At 35.5% G+C, this 18098-nt stretch overlaps 1 protein-coding gene across 2 annotated transcripts; it reads left to right on the top strand.

The window, feature by feature from the left end:
* The first annotated feature begins 2675 nt into the window (after positions 1 to 2675).
* LOC128179626 (uncharacterized) lies at positions 2676 to 17753 on the top strand. 2 transcript variants are annotated; one of them, XM_052847127.1, is made up of 11 exons: positions 2676 to 3039; positions 6433 to 6649; positions 9704 to 9789; positions 10208 to 12177; positions 12335 to 12418; positions 12738 to 12833; positions 14496 to 14637; positions 14738 to 14864; positions 15238 to 15362; positions 16784 to 16882; positions 17618 to 17753. In XM_052847127.1, exons 1-11 carry the CDS (start codon positions 2991 to 2993, stop codon positions 17629 to 17631), a joined length of 3009 nt encoding a protein of 1002 aa, XP_052703087.1. In that variant the 5' UTR covers positions 2676 to 2990; the 3' UTR covers positions 17632 to 17753. The 2 variants fall into 2 exon arrangements, with proteins under 2 accessions (XP_052703087.1, XP_052703086.1); XM_052847126.1 differs by lacking the exon at positions 17618 to 17753 and adding an exon at positions 17185 to 17581 and having other exon boundaries at positions 2678 to 3039.
* The last annotated feature ends 345 nt before the right edge of the window (positions 17754 to 18098 follow it).

Here is an 18098-nt window from a genome sequence, read left to right on the forward strand (position 1 = left end):
ACGAACCTTTGTCGTCGGTCGCCACACCAGGAAAATTTTCCTAGGATTCGAATGCAATAAATCGGTCGCTTAAAAGAACATATTAGCATAATGGCAAAGAAATCCACACACGAAACACACAGAACGAGAACAAGTGTTCGCAGGATGACGTCATCCCACTCTTGTTACATGCTGGATGGAATCCAGGCGTAGAGTATGTCCGTGCAAGTCCTGGGATGTCCAAAACTCGAAAAGCAGCGACGTTAGTATATGGTCGTAAAAGGCGTTTGAATCATCTGCTGTGGTGTTGTATTATCATGGAGTGAAATTTGAGTAACTGTTACCTATTCATAAATATACCTTTCCCTTTGTACAAGACAATAATTCACTTCAGTTATAATTGCTTAATTATTTTTATTAACTCTTACACCTCACCTTTGATTTAATTGACTCAGTCATATTGAAGTTTTACTCTATGACATATGTCACTCGTGCTTAACGTAGCTCGCGGGTTTGCTGACGTCACAATAGGAATCGACGTAAAGAGTTGACCGTCATAGTAAACTTATAATTTTTTTTTTTTAAATGACAAATGAGATATTTAGAATTATAAAAGAAAATATCTTAAAAAGCTTAAATGCGGTTTATGACTGTTTATACAAAGATTTATAATATCAAGTGCTGAAAATTTAAAGATGTCACATACATTGTCACATTTTGTTCTATAAAGATAAAGAATGGATGTGCGTTAGTACTCTTCCATTTAAAGTCGTGTTTTTTAAATAGACTGTATGCATTAACTTCGCTTTTTTTTTTTTTACAATTATAACTTCCGTAATCTGTACTACCGATTAAATTCTTAGATTTCTTTTGGCTTGAGATAACTGTTTTATTCAATTACTTACTTATAATGTCAGTAGTTGCCTGGCATTTCATTTTTGCATTGATTGACACAGAGTTTCATAAAAACAAAAATAGCAATATTCTGTATCTTTACAGCCTTACATTAGTTGCATTTGAATACATTCACAATAATGTCTAATAAGCATTTACATGTTCTAAGATGTGTTAAACAGCTAGTCTTGTCAATAAATGCATTTTAATTTTGGTGTTCTAAGAAGTAAGGAAATGATGACGTAAGGCTAACGTCGTAATGAAAATATAAGGTTTTGAGAAATCTTTTAAATCTTTAAAGTTTTTTTGCCAAAAATTGGCCGAGAACACATACTGATATTTTTTTATGAATTGATTCATAATTATCTCCTCTGTTTTTGTGTTGAGTATGATTAATTTCGTCTGAATCGTTTAAAAGTTTGGAGCATAGTTTTGTAATGCGTTTCTCAGTTAAAATGTGCATTTTACTATATATTTCATTGAAATAGCGTTGCTGGATTTTATTAATGACACTGTATTTGAAACACGATAACATTATTACCGCGCAGACGAATCTTAAATAAATTTTAGAAATAAAACTATAAAACCTATGCATCACGTGGACAAATTTTCGAGGTAGGTTTTCTCACAAGCAGGTAAACCCGCGAGCTACCTTAAGTGCTTATTTCTATTGTTTTCAATTCTTATTTATATTGTGTTATACACCATTGTCGGGAGAGAGGAATTAGGTTTCGGATTGTTCGGGTGTAGTTTTTGGATTCCCAGAAATCACCCATACCGACCTAAAGTTCAAATAAAGTGCTTTTTACCATCTAAAGCACTTTAGTTTTATTGTCGCCGGATAAATAGAAACACCTTATTTTACCCGGATTCTCCTATTGTGTTATACACCATTGTTGGGAGAGAGGAATTAGGTTTGGGATTGTTCGGGTGTAGTTTTTGGATTCCCAGAAATCACCCATACCGACCTAAAGTTCAAATAAAGTGCTTCTTACCATCTAAAGCATTTTAGTTTTATTGTCGCCGGATATATAGAAACACCATAATTTCCCCGGTGATATATATGACCATTCATAACCTTCTCTTGTGGAAAAAACCCATCTGAATTCTCCTTGAATACATCATTTATTATGTGGAGAGAGAGAGAGAGAGAGAGAGAGAGAGAGAGAGAGAGAGAGAGAGAGAGAGTTTATGGTAATAGCCCCCCCCCCTCCTCCTCCCCAATCCATTTTAATGCAGCAGTTCTTCACGTTGAATTTTATACCTAAGTTTTCCTGGTTGTATCGATATCCGGAAAGAGGGTACAATATATCTGTTTTGTTGGGTTTTTATTCTCCCGGTGTACTGTTAGTTTAGCTTTCTCTTTGATTGTATTTGTATATTGATATAGACCTTTGTCAAATATTTTCCTTGTGCTGAATACACGATTTTAAAACGTCATTCAATGAGTATTTATATTGGAATTAACTGCAACAAGCATTGTAAGAAATAATTGCTCTCTCTTTCTCTCTCTCTCTCTCTCTCTCTCTCTCTCTCTCTCTCTCTCTCTCTCTCTCAATCTTTAATCATCTAATCCTAGCATAAAATTAAGTCTTTTACGAGGGCTTTCGAGCAGATCATTTGTTTGAGTTTTCATCCGATGGACCTCAATAGCTTCACTTCATAAGATACTTACCTTAGAGGTTTAATAGCGTGGTATGAAACTTTTTATGCTAAGTATATATACAGCTAGGATAAACATATATATTCTGCTTCACACACATATATACACAAATAATTTAATGCTTATCAGAGAACCGCAGTTGGCGAACGAATCTGAGTGAAATTATTGAACCTCGTCTATACAACACTGCCCGGGGGGCACTTGTTGACAATCTAATTTGTTGTTTTGTGGCTTGATTATGCGGCGCTGTATTTTATCAATGATTGATTGCGTGTCCTTCATTATATCTATATGTATACATGTAGTATACTAAGGGCCGAATTAAACAGGTCACGTGGGCTGTCCCTACGTTGTTTTTCCGTTTCGAATTTACTACGTGAATACACTCGGCCAATAGCAGTCGGAGAGAATATCTTGTTAATGGGTTGTGTTGTATGATCACACGTTACACAACATGCCTGGATTTTACCTGCAGTGGATCGCCGGATTCCTAATCTGTGCAGGTCAGTTTTATTTACCTATGTAGTGTACTTTTAATTGATGTGGTCCTACCTCGGAAGGTGTAGTTTATATACCTCCGCATATACTAGCTGTCAAATGAAGTACATTTGTACTTACGCCCTTAATATATTGGCCTGGCTGTGGTCGTCATTCATATTACAGAATACTTGCATTAGTCACTCATCGACGCCTTATCACGTCCGGACTTCGACTGCATATTTTGTTTTTCTCTGGTTTGGGTTTTTTTTTGTTCAGTTAGCTATAGCCATCATTCACACACGAAGTGACACACACGCAAGTTTTCTTTTATTAAAAAAAAATTCCAACTCTAACCAAGCACCCCCATCTCTCTTTTCCTGACACACTGGCCAATTTAACCCTCATATTAACATGTAAGTCGATAACAGAAAGAACCCCCTTCAAACGGTACACATTAAAATAGGTAAGCTGGACTCCGTGCATCCATTTAACAGCTGTGAGAGATAAATTCTACTTAACAACGAAAGATTCCATTTTCGGCATATTTGAAATATGAATTCAAAACCCTAAACATGGTTGGTGGGGCGGGGGGAGGGGTGACTCTTAGTATCTTTCTTAAAGAAAAAAATGATGCATGCTGTGTAATCAAAGTTACTAAACATGCGTATATTTTGTTTTTGTTTCCTTTCATTCTTAGTTTGGCTTACACGTATGTTCAGTCACTGTGCATGCATATATAAATGTCATACAAATGAATGATTGGTATTATGTCATGAAAACAACTGCCTTATTATTTCCCATTCCTATTTTTTATGATATTCATTTTAGCTTTTAATAAATGCTGCGAAATGAAAACCGTGGTTTGATGCATGTGTTGCCAGTCGAAAAACGCTGTTGTTTTATGCGAAACGAGCTATTGATCAAAACCGCTAGAAGTCACAGTGTTAGATTTAAGAGCTATTAGCAAAGCTCAAATCTCAACACACCTCAAATGCATGGGAATTTCGAATGGAAAAAATATGATTTTTAACAATGAGTTTATTGTTAATATATGTAGGGTTTGGAATTCTGTCTATAGTAGAAAATGCAGGATATTAATTATGTTGCGTTAATAGATGTCTGCACTCAAAGCGTATTCATTTGTCACACAATTTGTTATGAACATTTTAACAATTAAATTTTTTAAAAAAAACATGATTAATTAAATTTTGTTTTTTAAAAAAAGGTCGTTAGGTAGGAGTTTATTATTTATTTTAACGTAAACAAGAATTACAGGCATATATATCTAATCATGTATATAAGCGAAAGGTTTACATGAGTTCAATGCTGACACCCAAAATTCACTCCATTTGTAGAAAAATTACTAGTATATCAGTTGGACTTGCACCGTACTTCAAAATACTATCACGAATGAAGAGCGGAAACGTATAACCCTATATATTTTTTTTAATTTTTCCGCTTTAAAGAGACTCTGAATCAATGTACCTATATTTTTGATACACACTTTCATAATATTGAACTAGCTATAGACGTATTCCTCGCTATTCTTGTTGTCTGCTTGGTGTAATGGAGAATTTAAAGAATATACACATATTTCCATTTCGCTCCAGAGACATGTATTCTTTACACAGTTGAAACAACGATATTCTTTTTTGCAATTCTATCGTCTGCTTGAAGAAATCGGAAGAACGTCCTTGCAAAAATAATTGAATTCATACTCCATTCTGATTTATGTCTTTATAATGGATATTAAAGATAATTTGAAAGATATTTCTTTAATAGGTTTTACTAAACGATATATATTTGTTTACTTGTCGACAGAGATTATTTGATGTTTTGCTTGATGTACTGTTCATGCAGCATCCACGCATGTTAATCAAACCAATTTAAATAAAAAAAAAAATGTTTTCGTACTTCATTTGAATTAAATACATGCACTAGTAACCTTTAAGTCGAGCTGTCATGTAAATGTAAGTCGAGTATGATTAAAGGTAAAATGACTAAATAGGGGTAAGTGATTCTTTTTGAGCCATTGACACCTATCTAGTGGAATGTTACCCCCTCTCTAATTCTCTCTCATTTTTTGATTATCGGAAAGCGTAATTAAAGCCCCCCCCCCCAAAAAAAAATAAAAATATATGGTCAATATTGCGGAAGGAAGACCCCGTATATTAAGGCATGATTCACATGTAAAAAAAAGAAAGAGTTAATTTGGGTGGTGTCGATAACTTGGATCATCGAATAATTTTATTTTCATATCAAACTGCATGGGTAAAAAGACTTAAAATTTGGTAAGAAGATGATATTTGTAAAATTGTATTAGATTGGTGGAGTGGAAGAAAGAATCTCTCTCTCTCTCTCTCTCTCTCTCTCTCTCTCTCTCTCTCTCTCTCTCTAAAACTTCAAACGATTATAGACATGAATTATTTAGAGAGGATTTATAGAACATAAGACGAAAATCTTAAAGTATAAGTAATTTGGGGAAATAATTTTTTGTAAGGATAAATCAGAGGAAAAACAGTCATTGCTAATTAAATCAGAAGTAATTTTTAAACAATTAATATCTGTAACTGCCCATTGGTCATCCGCCTTGACGTATTAAATTAAGTTTGTTTCCTGTATATTACGTCAAAATCCTACAGACGTCGGAAAGGAAATGAGTGAATTTTAATCCTGTAATTCATTCTGTATACTAGTATATACACACCCTGATGAGTTAGCGTACTGACGTTTACGCCCGTCAATCCCACAGACATAATATCGAACTTAGAAGATTCAGTGTCACTGGTTCAAGATAAATTGAAATTTTATTGGATTTTTTTCCCGTAATGTCAAAATGTAAATAAAACTGGCGATGAAGATTAAATGTTTTCAATGTGTGATAATTCACGTTTAATAAACCAGTATGCCATGGAAATCTCAAAATCAATAAGAAAGCTCAACAAAATTTGGGCGTGTTAATGTATAAGCCTCCTGGGTTTTTCCTTCTGATTCATAAAAAAGTGTTTTGAAGTGGAAATTGGCCACCTTTTTCATGTTCCAATCACGCGATATGATTTTCAAATAGTGTAATTTAAATCGATGAACCATTGCATCACGCATTTATATAGCATGTGGTTTTTATTCTGGTTTTTCTCTTTTTTGCGGCCAAATTAAAAACATATTTCCATATAACCCTTTTCAATACATTAAATTCCTTTGTCCTTTGTCAAAGTCAAAACAGAAGTTCTTCTCAACGTTAAAAATACCCCGAAACTTAACTTGTGTGTATCCTATACAACTGATATACTGTTATGTAAATTCACGGAATCATGCATATTAACTTCATAAATATATATATAAAGACACTTGTATCCTGGGTATCACAAATGCCATCCTAAAATAGATCATCCTAAAATAGATCCATTTCATTTTAGCGCTCTCTACGAGGGCACAGACAACTTTAATCGGAAACATCCAGATGATGGGGATTAAGGGAACCGTGACCTTGACCCAGACGTCACAAGGCCAACCTATCACAGTTACCACGGCCTTAACAGGACTTTCCCAAAGCTACACAATGGAATTAAGAGAACTCCGGACTCTGTATGACGGAAGTTCCAACATGTGTTCAGCTTCCCGTCTCGGGGCAAAGTAAGTGTATAATTATACAAGCCACCATCGTTGACGAATCTGGACCGTGACTTGAGACAATGACTAGCCGTCTACACCGATGTTAAGTTATCTACAGCAATGTTAAGTTATCTACACCATGTAATGCCACCTACACTAATGTTAAATTATCTACACACGTATAAAACCACCTACACCAATGTAACGTTATCTACACCAATGTAAAGTTAGCTACACCAATGTAAAGTTATCTATACCAATGTAAAGTTATCTACACCAATCTAAAGTCACCTACACCAATGTAAAGTTATCTACACAAATGTAAAGTTATCTACACCAATGTAAAATTATCTACACCAATGTTAAGCCATGTTGACCAATTTTAAGTTATCTGCACCAATGTAAAGCCACCTACACCAATGTTAAGTTATCTACACCAATGTAAAGCCACGCACCTACACCAATAAGTCCATCTACACCAATGAAAACAGTGGCATAGCTAGGATCAACATATTTGTAAGCAGGGAATCTTGGAGGCGCAAACCCCCAGAAGCTAAAAAGTTAGTAAGCTCACATATCCCGCGCTCACACATTTTATGAGAATGCTACACACAATTAAAGACATTGCATGCATTTGATACATAGATAATTGATTTTAAAACGGGTTTAACTCCCAAATATCATCACATCAAAACTCTCTGCAAGAATATATATTTACATGTGTATTAAGAACACCAAAATTCTTTAACAGCAAGCTCACCGGTACGTAGCTGTCCCACGCTCCCACATTGCATGACAATGCTACAAACAGTAAAAGACAGGGTATGCATCTGATAAATAAATAATTTGTTTCTAAAACGAGCTTATCGCCCAAAAATCATCACATCAAAACTTTCTTCAAGATTGCAAATCAAAAAAAACAGCAAGAAAATTCTTAACAACAAAATTTAAACATTCATTGCCAACATTTGCAAAAAAATAATGGAATCGGGATTTTCCGGTCATATGCACATCTGCACGTTGTATCCTAAATACATAACACGTTTTACGGAATTCCGTGCAGGTTTAAAAGGAGTTTTGCTTACAAAAAAAAAAAAAAATAAAAAAAAAAAATAAAAACCAGGACTGACTGACTGACGAACGGACGAACCGGTCAAAGGCATTATACTCCTAACAAATTGTTGTGTGGGGTATAATTAGGTCGTCAGTATAATAGCATTAATGCTTTTTATAATTTTTTTTCCTTTTGTCTATATAACATCAAATCCCTTGATATCAAAGAAATTGAAAAACACAAATCAACAGATACAAAAGAATCAGGAGAACAAACCCCAAAAATTCAATTCAGAGGTTTTTTTTAATACGAGGCAATCATGCCTGACAATACGGTGAAAGTGGGACGTTTGAATGGAATTTTTTTTTATTATTGGTGCAATATTTCTCAAGTTATTTTGTACCTGGCATATGCCTATTTCGGGAATAAAAGCTGTCATTTACACTTACCATGTTTTGATTTTTTAAGTACTATATTAACTTACTTTCCCCTCTACTTAATTTTTTTCCGAAAGTTTCCCTCTTTCCATTTTAATACGGTATGAAACGCTGATCAGTCGATTGTAATGTTGGCCATATTTGTGAATTCGTAGAGTCTAGATTTAAAATTTGAACTTGCGACTCAGTCAATATTAATATTTCAAAAAGACTATTACATGCAACATGTATAAAATCAAGTTCAGAATGCTTCGGGAAAAACTTGCGGCACAAACGCAGTTTTATGGTTGTCGGAATTTGCAATGAAAAAAAAAACCCAATGTTTTAAACATTTGAGATTCATAAAAAAGTTAGCACGTGTTTACAGTGCTTCAATATAGCTACGCCACGGGAAAAGTTATCTAGACCAATGTAAAGTTATCTACACCAATGTAAAGTTATCTACACCAATGTAAAGTTATCTACACCAATGTAAAGTTATCTACACCAATGTAAAGATATCTACACAACTATAAAGCCACTAACACCAATGTTAAATTATCTACACCAATGTAAAGTCACCTACAAGTTATCTGCACCAATGTAAAAATATCTACACCAATGTAAAGTTATCTACACCAATGTAAAGTTATTTACACTACTGTAAATTTATCTACACCAATGTAAAGTTATCTGCACCAATGTAAAGATATCTACACAACTATAAAGCCACCTACACCAATGTTAAATTATCTACACCAATGTAAAGTTTCCTATACACCAATGTGAAGTTATCTACATTACTGTAAAGTTATTTACACCAAAGTAAAGTTATCTACACCAATGTATAGTTATCTACACCAATGTAAAGCTTTATACACCAATGTAAAGTTATCTACACCAATGTAAAGATATCTACACCATTGTTAACCCACCTACACCAATATAAATCCATTTACACTAATGCAAAGTTATCTACGCTAATGTAAGCCACTTGCACTAATGTAAAGCAACAAACACCAATGTAAAGTCACCCACACCAATTTTAATATGTACTAAAGACTTCAATGGCCTTACACTCGCACCGAAAGATTTAATTGGGTTTCTCGTATATTGTTTTTCCTTTAATCAAATAAGCTGATTACACCACAAAGATCATCGAAAACGTTTGAAATTTACAAAATTGGTTTTGAGTTTAGGGTTAGAGGAATGAACATAAACTATCCGCAACAATCCTTGATATACTTGTAGAGAAATTGAAGTTTAAAATATTCACGAAAAATAAAGATTGTGTCTGTATTTGGATATATAATCTTACTCTGTTTTATAGCAAAAAAAAGTGTGATTAAATGGATATAGAGGTCAAGATGCAATAAATCTAAGATACATATCAAAATACGGTTATCATTTCAAGCATGACTTACTGGCCGTTTTTTAAATATCTGTGCCCTTTTTTGAGAAGAAGATTCTTGTTTTAAAAAATCAACATGCAGAAAAACTATCGTAACATGGGGAATTTTATGTTCGAAGGGACCATAAAGTAATTTTGGATGTTTGCACTTTGATAAATCATCGCAATGATAATAAATATCGCCTTTGTTACAGATTTGGGTCACTCAGTGTCGTCGTCACGAATACTGGCACAAGTTCCAACACAATCACTGACGTCACAGATATCCGCTCTATAACAGGTGCGCTAAAAGTTAAACCTTGAGTTACTATAATTGAAATTACAAGTTTTTGAAACATATTTCTTTCATTTTACTTGTCAAAGAAGTTAAGTTTAGTTACTTGCCTTCAATGAATGTTTGTTCTGTAAAGTTTACGTGCGTTGAAGACTTCATTTTATCAAAAAACATTCGATGGTATTACGTAATTGAAAAAAGGAATTGTCAAGCTTGTACATACAACATTTCATGGTGAAATAAGATTATTATTGGCGAACAAGGTAGCACCCAAATTAAGATATGTATAATAATTCATAATATATACAAAATTATATGAAGCTTTTACGGGCCATGAAGAGATTAATGTATATATTGCATGCACCTTTTGTTACGAAGTTGACCTCTTAATGTTATATCCATTAATTTGTTGCTTCTTCTTCAGGTAGATCAGTAGTTTTAACAGACACAACCAACTCCAGTGCAAGTGTCTGTGCAACGCTAGAACCAGCTGGGTCCCACGTCACAGCTATTGCTCAACTGCCTTCCACCATTGCTGGAACGGTCACCTTTCGGCAGGCCAGCAATCAAGCCAACGCAGCAGCATCGGTGTGCGTGGACCTGTTTAGAGTGACCGACACTGGAAACACGACGGAGCAGACGTTAAGTTGGGACGTTTATTCGACATCCGTTCTCGCCGACACCACCACCACTGCGCTCAGTCAGCGCTGCGAGAACATTGGTACTGTAGATATCGACCTAACAACTAAACACGGAAAACTCAACGCTGGCTTACAAAAAGGACAGAACGTTAAATGTTTCGTCGACACGGACTTAGATGTGACGTCACTGTTTGGTAAAACGCTGGCAATCAAGTCTTCGGATGGGACAATTCTTTCGTGTGCAACCATTCGGCAAGTCCTGAAAAGAACCACAATGACCCGGATCAGTAGAGATGGAGTGAAAGGGACGATAAAACTCACCCAGGAGTCTATGTATGACCCCACAGTTATTGACGTCAACGTAACGGGCTTACAGTCTCTGGCTGGGGGGTATCACATCCACGAATGGCCGGTGCCACAGAAACTTCTCAAGACCGAGACTGTTTGCGATGGCTCGCACGTAGCGGGTCATTTCAATCCAAACAACGTTGTTGCATCCGGTTCCCCAAGCGCTGGAACCGGAACTGTAGACCAGTACGAAATAGGGGACATCAGCGGGAAATTTGGCTCGTTAAACGGAAAATCAGAGTTGATGGAAACGCACACAGACTACAACCTCCCGCTATTTGGCGTTAACAGTGTCATAGGTCGATCTTTTGTTATCCATAAAGCCGCAGGTGGAGCACGATGGGTGTGTGCTAACATTGAATCCACCGACGAAATGCGGATCGCTCAGATTACTTTCACATACCCTTACATTGGATATATAGTTTTCCAGCAACCTATTCTGAACTGGTTTAATGCGGAAACTCAGATCTATGTTGAACTTGACATGAATTCACAGACGGGGGCGTCGCCCGATCATAAGTGGCACATTCACGAAAAGATGGTTGGAATGGACTCCATGGCAACGACTAACAGATGCATGTCCACAGACGGTCACTACAATCCATATATGGTGGACCTTGAAGGAAATTACGCGTCTGATTGTCACCCGTCAAATCCACACAGGTGTGAAATTGGGGATGTTGCAAAGAAGCACGGTAACATAAACATTGGTATATCTTCTGAAGGAAAACAGCGTTATTTTTTCACGGATGTTGATCTTCCTCTTTCGGGTCCTTTAAGCATCATTGGAAAGTCTGTCGTCATCCATGGTACCAACAGCGGTGGTGCCAGAATGTCGTGTGCGAATATCTACGAACTTCCAAAGCGCGCGGTAAAAGTGGATACGTGGAGTCGAATGGAGAGTTCCAGCGTGAGTGGATATGTAAAGTTGACGGAAAACTCGGCGGGTTCGTTAAGTGGCGAGACTACAGCCGAGATAAACCTGAACAATCTGGCTTCCCAGGCCGGCGGTCTTCACGTCCATGTATACCCAGTTCCCTCCGGAAGTAGTTCGCCGTGTTCTCCCGGAAGTGTAGGCGGACACTTCAATCCATTTGACGTGGATGTCAACACCAGCCCCGCTAACGGTACGGGGTCTGACGACCAGTACGAAGTTGGGGACCTAAGCGGCCGCTACGGAAATCCCCTAAACGGACAGACTAGCGTGGGCGTGACGGAAATGGACTCCAACCTTCCACTCCGGGGCCCACTGAGTGTTGTTGGGAGATCTATTGTTATACACAAGGCAGATTCCTCGCGGTGGCTCTGTGGGAACATCGTGGAAGACACCACCATTACAAAAGGTGTTATGCACAAAGCTAAGGCCACCTTCTCTAATGGCACCATACAGGGAACAATCACACTTGTAAGTGTATTGAGCCTTTATCATAAAATGTATCCGCGCGGAATATGAAATTAAAATTTCTACAATCTTATTTTAAATGTACTCTTTTTGGTATTATAAAAGTAATGTTTGGCTTTCTTATTTACTCGCAAACTTCAAAAGTTTTGTAATATTGTAGATGCAATACGCTTACCCTGACGGAGGAATGAGCGACACTGACGTCATAGTGGATCTATTCTATGCACAGAACCAAAGTCAAACCGTACGTTTAATAAATATACATGTACATGTACCTGTCTGTCTGTTATACCTAGGCTTATCATTCGTTGGGATATGGTAACTCTTAATACTTAGTACGTTGCGTGTTCAAACTCCACTGGCTTAACGCAACAACGATTCCGTCGAATCAAATATTTTGAATTATCTTAAAGTAGACAAAATTCTGTCTTGTTTGTTGTTAAACATCCCGTTTAGATTATTTCACTAACTGGTATGTTGAAAGAATTGTGACATGTGTATCAACTATCAAATATACATGTATATTTTATTAATTCGCCTGATAAAATTTGTTTTATTTTTAGTCTAACGATCACAACTGGCATGTTCACGAAAACCAGGTCACATCTGACTGCATGTCCACAGGGGGTCACTACAATCCTTTCCAAGTCAATGTCGAGGTAAATTTATTTGGTATTGTATGAAACGAATCTGATTTTTACATTTCATCGATTCTGTATTTCACCGTATACAACCTTTAACGCGGGGATTCTTTGAAGCGAAGGAAATCAACTTCTCCATACACTGGATGCGACCCCCCCCCCCCCCCTTTTGGGGATTCCCCCGCGATAGGGTTTGTGTACAGTGTGTTTAATAATTATGTAGATCCTTTGGCACAAAGCAAAATGGGAGCAAAAAATAGACCAAGACATAAATTAAACAAGAACGCGGTATGCAATGGTACATTAAACATGACATTATCGAAAACAGAAAATTTTGTCGATTTTTTTTTTCACCTGTTTTTAAAGCAAGTTGGATATGCTTCCCCATATCATTTAATAACTTTAGAAATTTGAACATTTTTTTCCAAAAGTGATATCGATTTTGATATACATGTACTTCCTTTTGATGTTTTTTTAAACTTTAGACACTTGAAATTTTAAAACAGGGTGAAACACCTCTTTAATATCCGAACAAATGTAGAATTGGTTTTCCTGTTGAACGTTTGTATGTCAATCCACTTTCAATTTATTTCTATAGATTAATGACAACATTTTCGTTCTGCTGAACCTATATGTCTTAGTTTTATTGTAAGCTTTGCGAATAGATATTGTCCAGATTTACATCAAGATCGGAGATTTATTTGTTCAACGAGACTTAATATGAATGCATCGGTGATCTAATCTAATAATCATAAAAAGTGCATTAAAAGGAAAGCATTTTTATTTTAATTGTTTATATCAAGGTTTTTAAAAGTCGAGAATTTAAGGCTGATAGAATACATGTATCAATTAACACATCCAAATAACCCCCCCCCCTTTTTTTTTTTTTCAAAAAGGTGATTTGTAAACATTACAAAGCATATTGATATATAGAAAACCACCGTTGCCCGAAAAAAATGGCTTTGTCTTATGGACTATTTATTCAAGCGGTTAGCCGTAACTCTGAATAACGCCAGGTTATTCGTACATTTTTAGTACTCTGAGTGCAATTTTATGACTTTATATCGTCTGACTATGGCCTTTATCAAACAATGATAAGTCTACATTTCTATTCTGTTAGAAGTAACCCGCGAATTAAAGGAATCTAACATTTAACACCTTCGCATTAGTTTGCTCTCGGTGCTTTTGTTTGCGGGAAAATACCCCCCTTCGGTGGTGTGTATTAAAGTCAAACCAAGAACAATATTACTTAACGGACATAATCAATTTCTTGGTGTTGTCCAAATAGTCGATATATACGTGTGGTCTAGTTTGTCTCTATATAAATTTGAATAAAAAAACATCGTCCAACGCCAATTTCTCGGTTGAATTAATTTCTGAATCCAACACTTTAAAGAAGTAAAGTTTTGTTAAAAATATTTAAATTCAATGCCAACAGATTGAGATGCTTCTTTTGTTATGCCACCAAAGTTAAGAATGTTTCTTCTATGCCAGAGGATCTACAAATAAATAGTCTTCTTTTTTTTTAAAAATCCCGGTTGCAGTTTCCATACAAAGCATTCTCTTGTGAATCTCTGTTCATTGTATGTATTTTAGATTTATGCCATCCCTGAAATCCTAGAGAGGATTAAGTATGCAATACACTAATTTTTTATGCACCTTTTGAAATGCAATTTACAGCAAAATTACGATGAATGTGGTTTTGCGAACCCCCTCCGCTGCGAATTAGGAGACCAGGCGAAGAAATTGGGCAAATATGACGTAGGGAAGGGGAGGCGATTTTATACCGATGTTTATCTCCCTCTCATGGGCCAGTTCGGAGGTACATTTTTTTTTTTAAATTTAATAAATTTAGGGTTTTTACTTTTAAAAAACATGTGAGCATACTAAATATTCATCAATATCGATCACGTGTTTTGCAGTAATTGGCCGGTCATTTGTCCTGCACGCTGAAAACGCGGGCGGCGCTCGTGTTGCGTGCGCAGACATAATGCCGATGGATGGAATGACGATGCAGATGACTTTTCCAGTTATGTCTAATTTCAATAAGTAAGTAAAACTTTTTAATTAAAAATTAAATTTAGTTAAATTTTGATTTAATTTCTTTTTATTTTAAAATTGATAGATGTCTGTTAAATACACTCGGATCCAGTTTTGCAGTTTTATTAAAGCCAGTATTGAAAGTTTTTTCTTTGAATTAGATTTGTCCTGCATGTGTTTGTTATGTTAAAAACTTTCGTGACTAGTGAATGGAACCTATACTTTATAAGACGTCTATATTATTCCAGTCCAGTCCAATTTCATTACTATCAGTTTTCTCCATCTATATTTCCCGACTCTGTTAAATTTACTTATTAGAGCATGTAAAGCAGTTAAAGTGTTATAAAAAGAATGCTAAGAATGGGTGACTTGAAACTTTCAGAGAAACAATGAGAACCCAGATCGCCAGTGCTTTGGGGACTCAGCCATACAACCTAATGGTGGAACAAGTGTCGTCTGGTACCGCAGCCAGTGAAGGCTGTATGCAAGCCACGGTGTTTTTCATTGGTATGACGTTGTATGATACTAGATTATCTCGGGATTACCAGTACAGATGTAAATCATTGATATCCCCTCCCACCCCCACCCCCACAAACACACACACACATCCCTCCACTCAAAATCTAAGTCAACCTGCATTAATTGAAAATGGTACTATAAAGTTTAATATTATAGGGATAAAGATTTTTATACACATATATATGCATCAATAATTTGATTTAGACGTCTATGGTGTATTTCTAAATTTTATTAAAATTTGCTATAAATTACAATCTGTATTTACACCAAACAATTTAATCTGTAAGGCAAGGTTGAAATATATTCCCATCATTTTACCAAGTGAGATAGAAAGAGGGGGTAATGCATTGCATGCTCTCGTTTTTAGACTAATTTGGTTACTACAGTTCCGCGGCTCAAAAGAATCAACTACCCGTTTTATTATCGGTCTGCACCGAGTCTCCAAAATTAATGCGATCTTAATCATGCCTTTTTGTATTTTGTTGACAGCCAGACTTATTCATAAGCCGTCGTTAGCGTACATTGTATTTTCATGTTTACAAATGAAATATATTTTCCCATTTTACGCGGATGCTGATCACCAAGTATTACAGCTGTATATCATGCAAAACCAAAAAGGGGAAAAAATTCAAATATTCTTTCTCAGGTTGTCAAAATATGAAATATATCATTTTTCATAAAGAAATATTTCCATTTTTTTAAAATCCATTTTTAAATCAAAGACATTTTTGTATAATTTAATTTTATCTTTTTTTTTAAATCTATCATAAATCTAAAGATAGTTCGGAGAAAAACAAAATTAAAATATTTTTTTTATCAAAGCGGTCATTCAAAAAAGGGTTAAAATATTGTCAATTGTCCATAAAATATGCAGTCTAAATGTTTATATGTGCCACAAATCGAGTGCTGTTACCCATTATTATTCATTTTATCTCTATGCAAGTACATATGTTTACTACTGTTGGTCTATTTCTAAAATATCTCAATAAACCGTTAATTGTTGAAACCCACGAATAATCATAAAGAGATAAAGCCACGAATCATCAAAATTTGCCTTTGCTAAAAAATCCCCATATCATAGCTATTTTCAACGACCGTGGTGTGTTTGATGTTGCGCATGTGCTAAACGGCGGGGCCGAGGTGGAAAAAAATACATGATCGTATATGTACATGTATAAAAGCAGAATAGTGTGCCCTACATTATAAGATACTGCAATTTTTATTATTTCAAACTTGAATTTTGTGAACATTTTAAGGCACATTTTGATGCTTTGTGGTTCTAGCTCTTTACTTTCTTTTTTTGGATTGAGAGTAAGTTCATTGTGATCGAATCAGTTTACGGCGGTTAAAATTATGTAATTAATGTAATATGTAATGTAATGTAATATATGTAATTATGTTCTTTATAGGTTCAGAGTCCAACACACTGTACAATAAACTCGACTCCATGATGAAACAGAGCCCCGATACTCTAGGGGCGTACGCTCCCACATGTGCTGGGTGCTCTAGTAAGTAATAATAATGTATCTATCTATTAAAATAGATAATGAATATAGTTATATTTAATATTAATTTATATCAATATTAAAGTACGACTTCACCATACTCCAATTTATGGAAAACCTATTGCTGCAGTTGTAATGTAGACCCCTCGATTTTATATCAGATGTTTTCTGCATGAAGAACATGTACCCCTACCCTCCCCAAAAACAGGAGAGAATTTGGAGAGAACTAAGTTAAATAAGTCAACCTTCAATTCCATTCTTACCTACCTACAAATTAAAACCCCCGTTTTTTATGTATTTTTCAGATACATGTAATAATTTGGTGCTGGTCATGGGAATAGTGCTTTGCTTACAACAATATTTATCTACGTGGAGATGACAGGCCTAGGGTGGACCTCGTCAAATGCAATATACTCCATATCACAGTCTCAGGGTGGAGGATGGGGGTGGGTGGGGCATGATATGGTCTCGCTAGCCCCACTCCGGCCATCCACCAAATACCAAGCGATGCCTTATAAACTGCTTTACTCTAAAACATGCTGCTTGTATAAACTGTGACATTTTCCACATGTTTTCCGTTTTGTAAAAAACTTTTTCATACATTTCCATATATTTTTTTACATATCAGCTGTGAATGACCATTGTGTTCTTGTATAACATATAATTACGTGATGGTTGATAATATATTATATTTGAAATTTTTTTGTGTTTCATGGTTTTTTTTATTTCTTTTTACAGGGAAAGTGTTTTAGATTACATTTCAACAACCCAATTTAACATAGCCACGAAATCTTGCATGATGTTACCAAACTTAAAATGATGTCTGCGCTCAATAAAAATTTAAATAATGTTGTACATTAAAATGTAAACCGAAACTCCGAAAGTTACACCGCCGGGACACATGCACTTGTTTGTCGCATAGTAAAATAATAGCACCATGGTGCTATAAGTATACTACTATATGTAATGGATATATACCGGTATGCCATATATACATTACAGTTCTGTATGAAAAAAATATTAGAGAGTTTCGGGGCCCTTTAAGGCCGAGAACTGTCTGATATTTGTTTTTATACAGAACTGCATAAATCGTACTTAAAACACTGCCATTGAATGTCATTGTTGATTTACCTGAGACAGTCCGATTTTGAAGGATATAAGTACTGTAACCACTGGCAACGGGCTCACTAAAATCGGACTGTCACAGGTGAAATATTAG

Source organism: Crassostrea angulata, chromosome 4 (genome assembly GCF_025612915.1).
Source record: "Crassostrea angulata isolate pt1a10 chromosome 4, ASM2561291v2, whole genome shotgun sequence".
NCBI classification, from domain to species: Eukaryota; Metazoa; Mollusca; class Bivalvia; order Ostreida; family Ostreidae; genus Magallana; species Magallana angulata.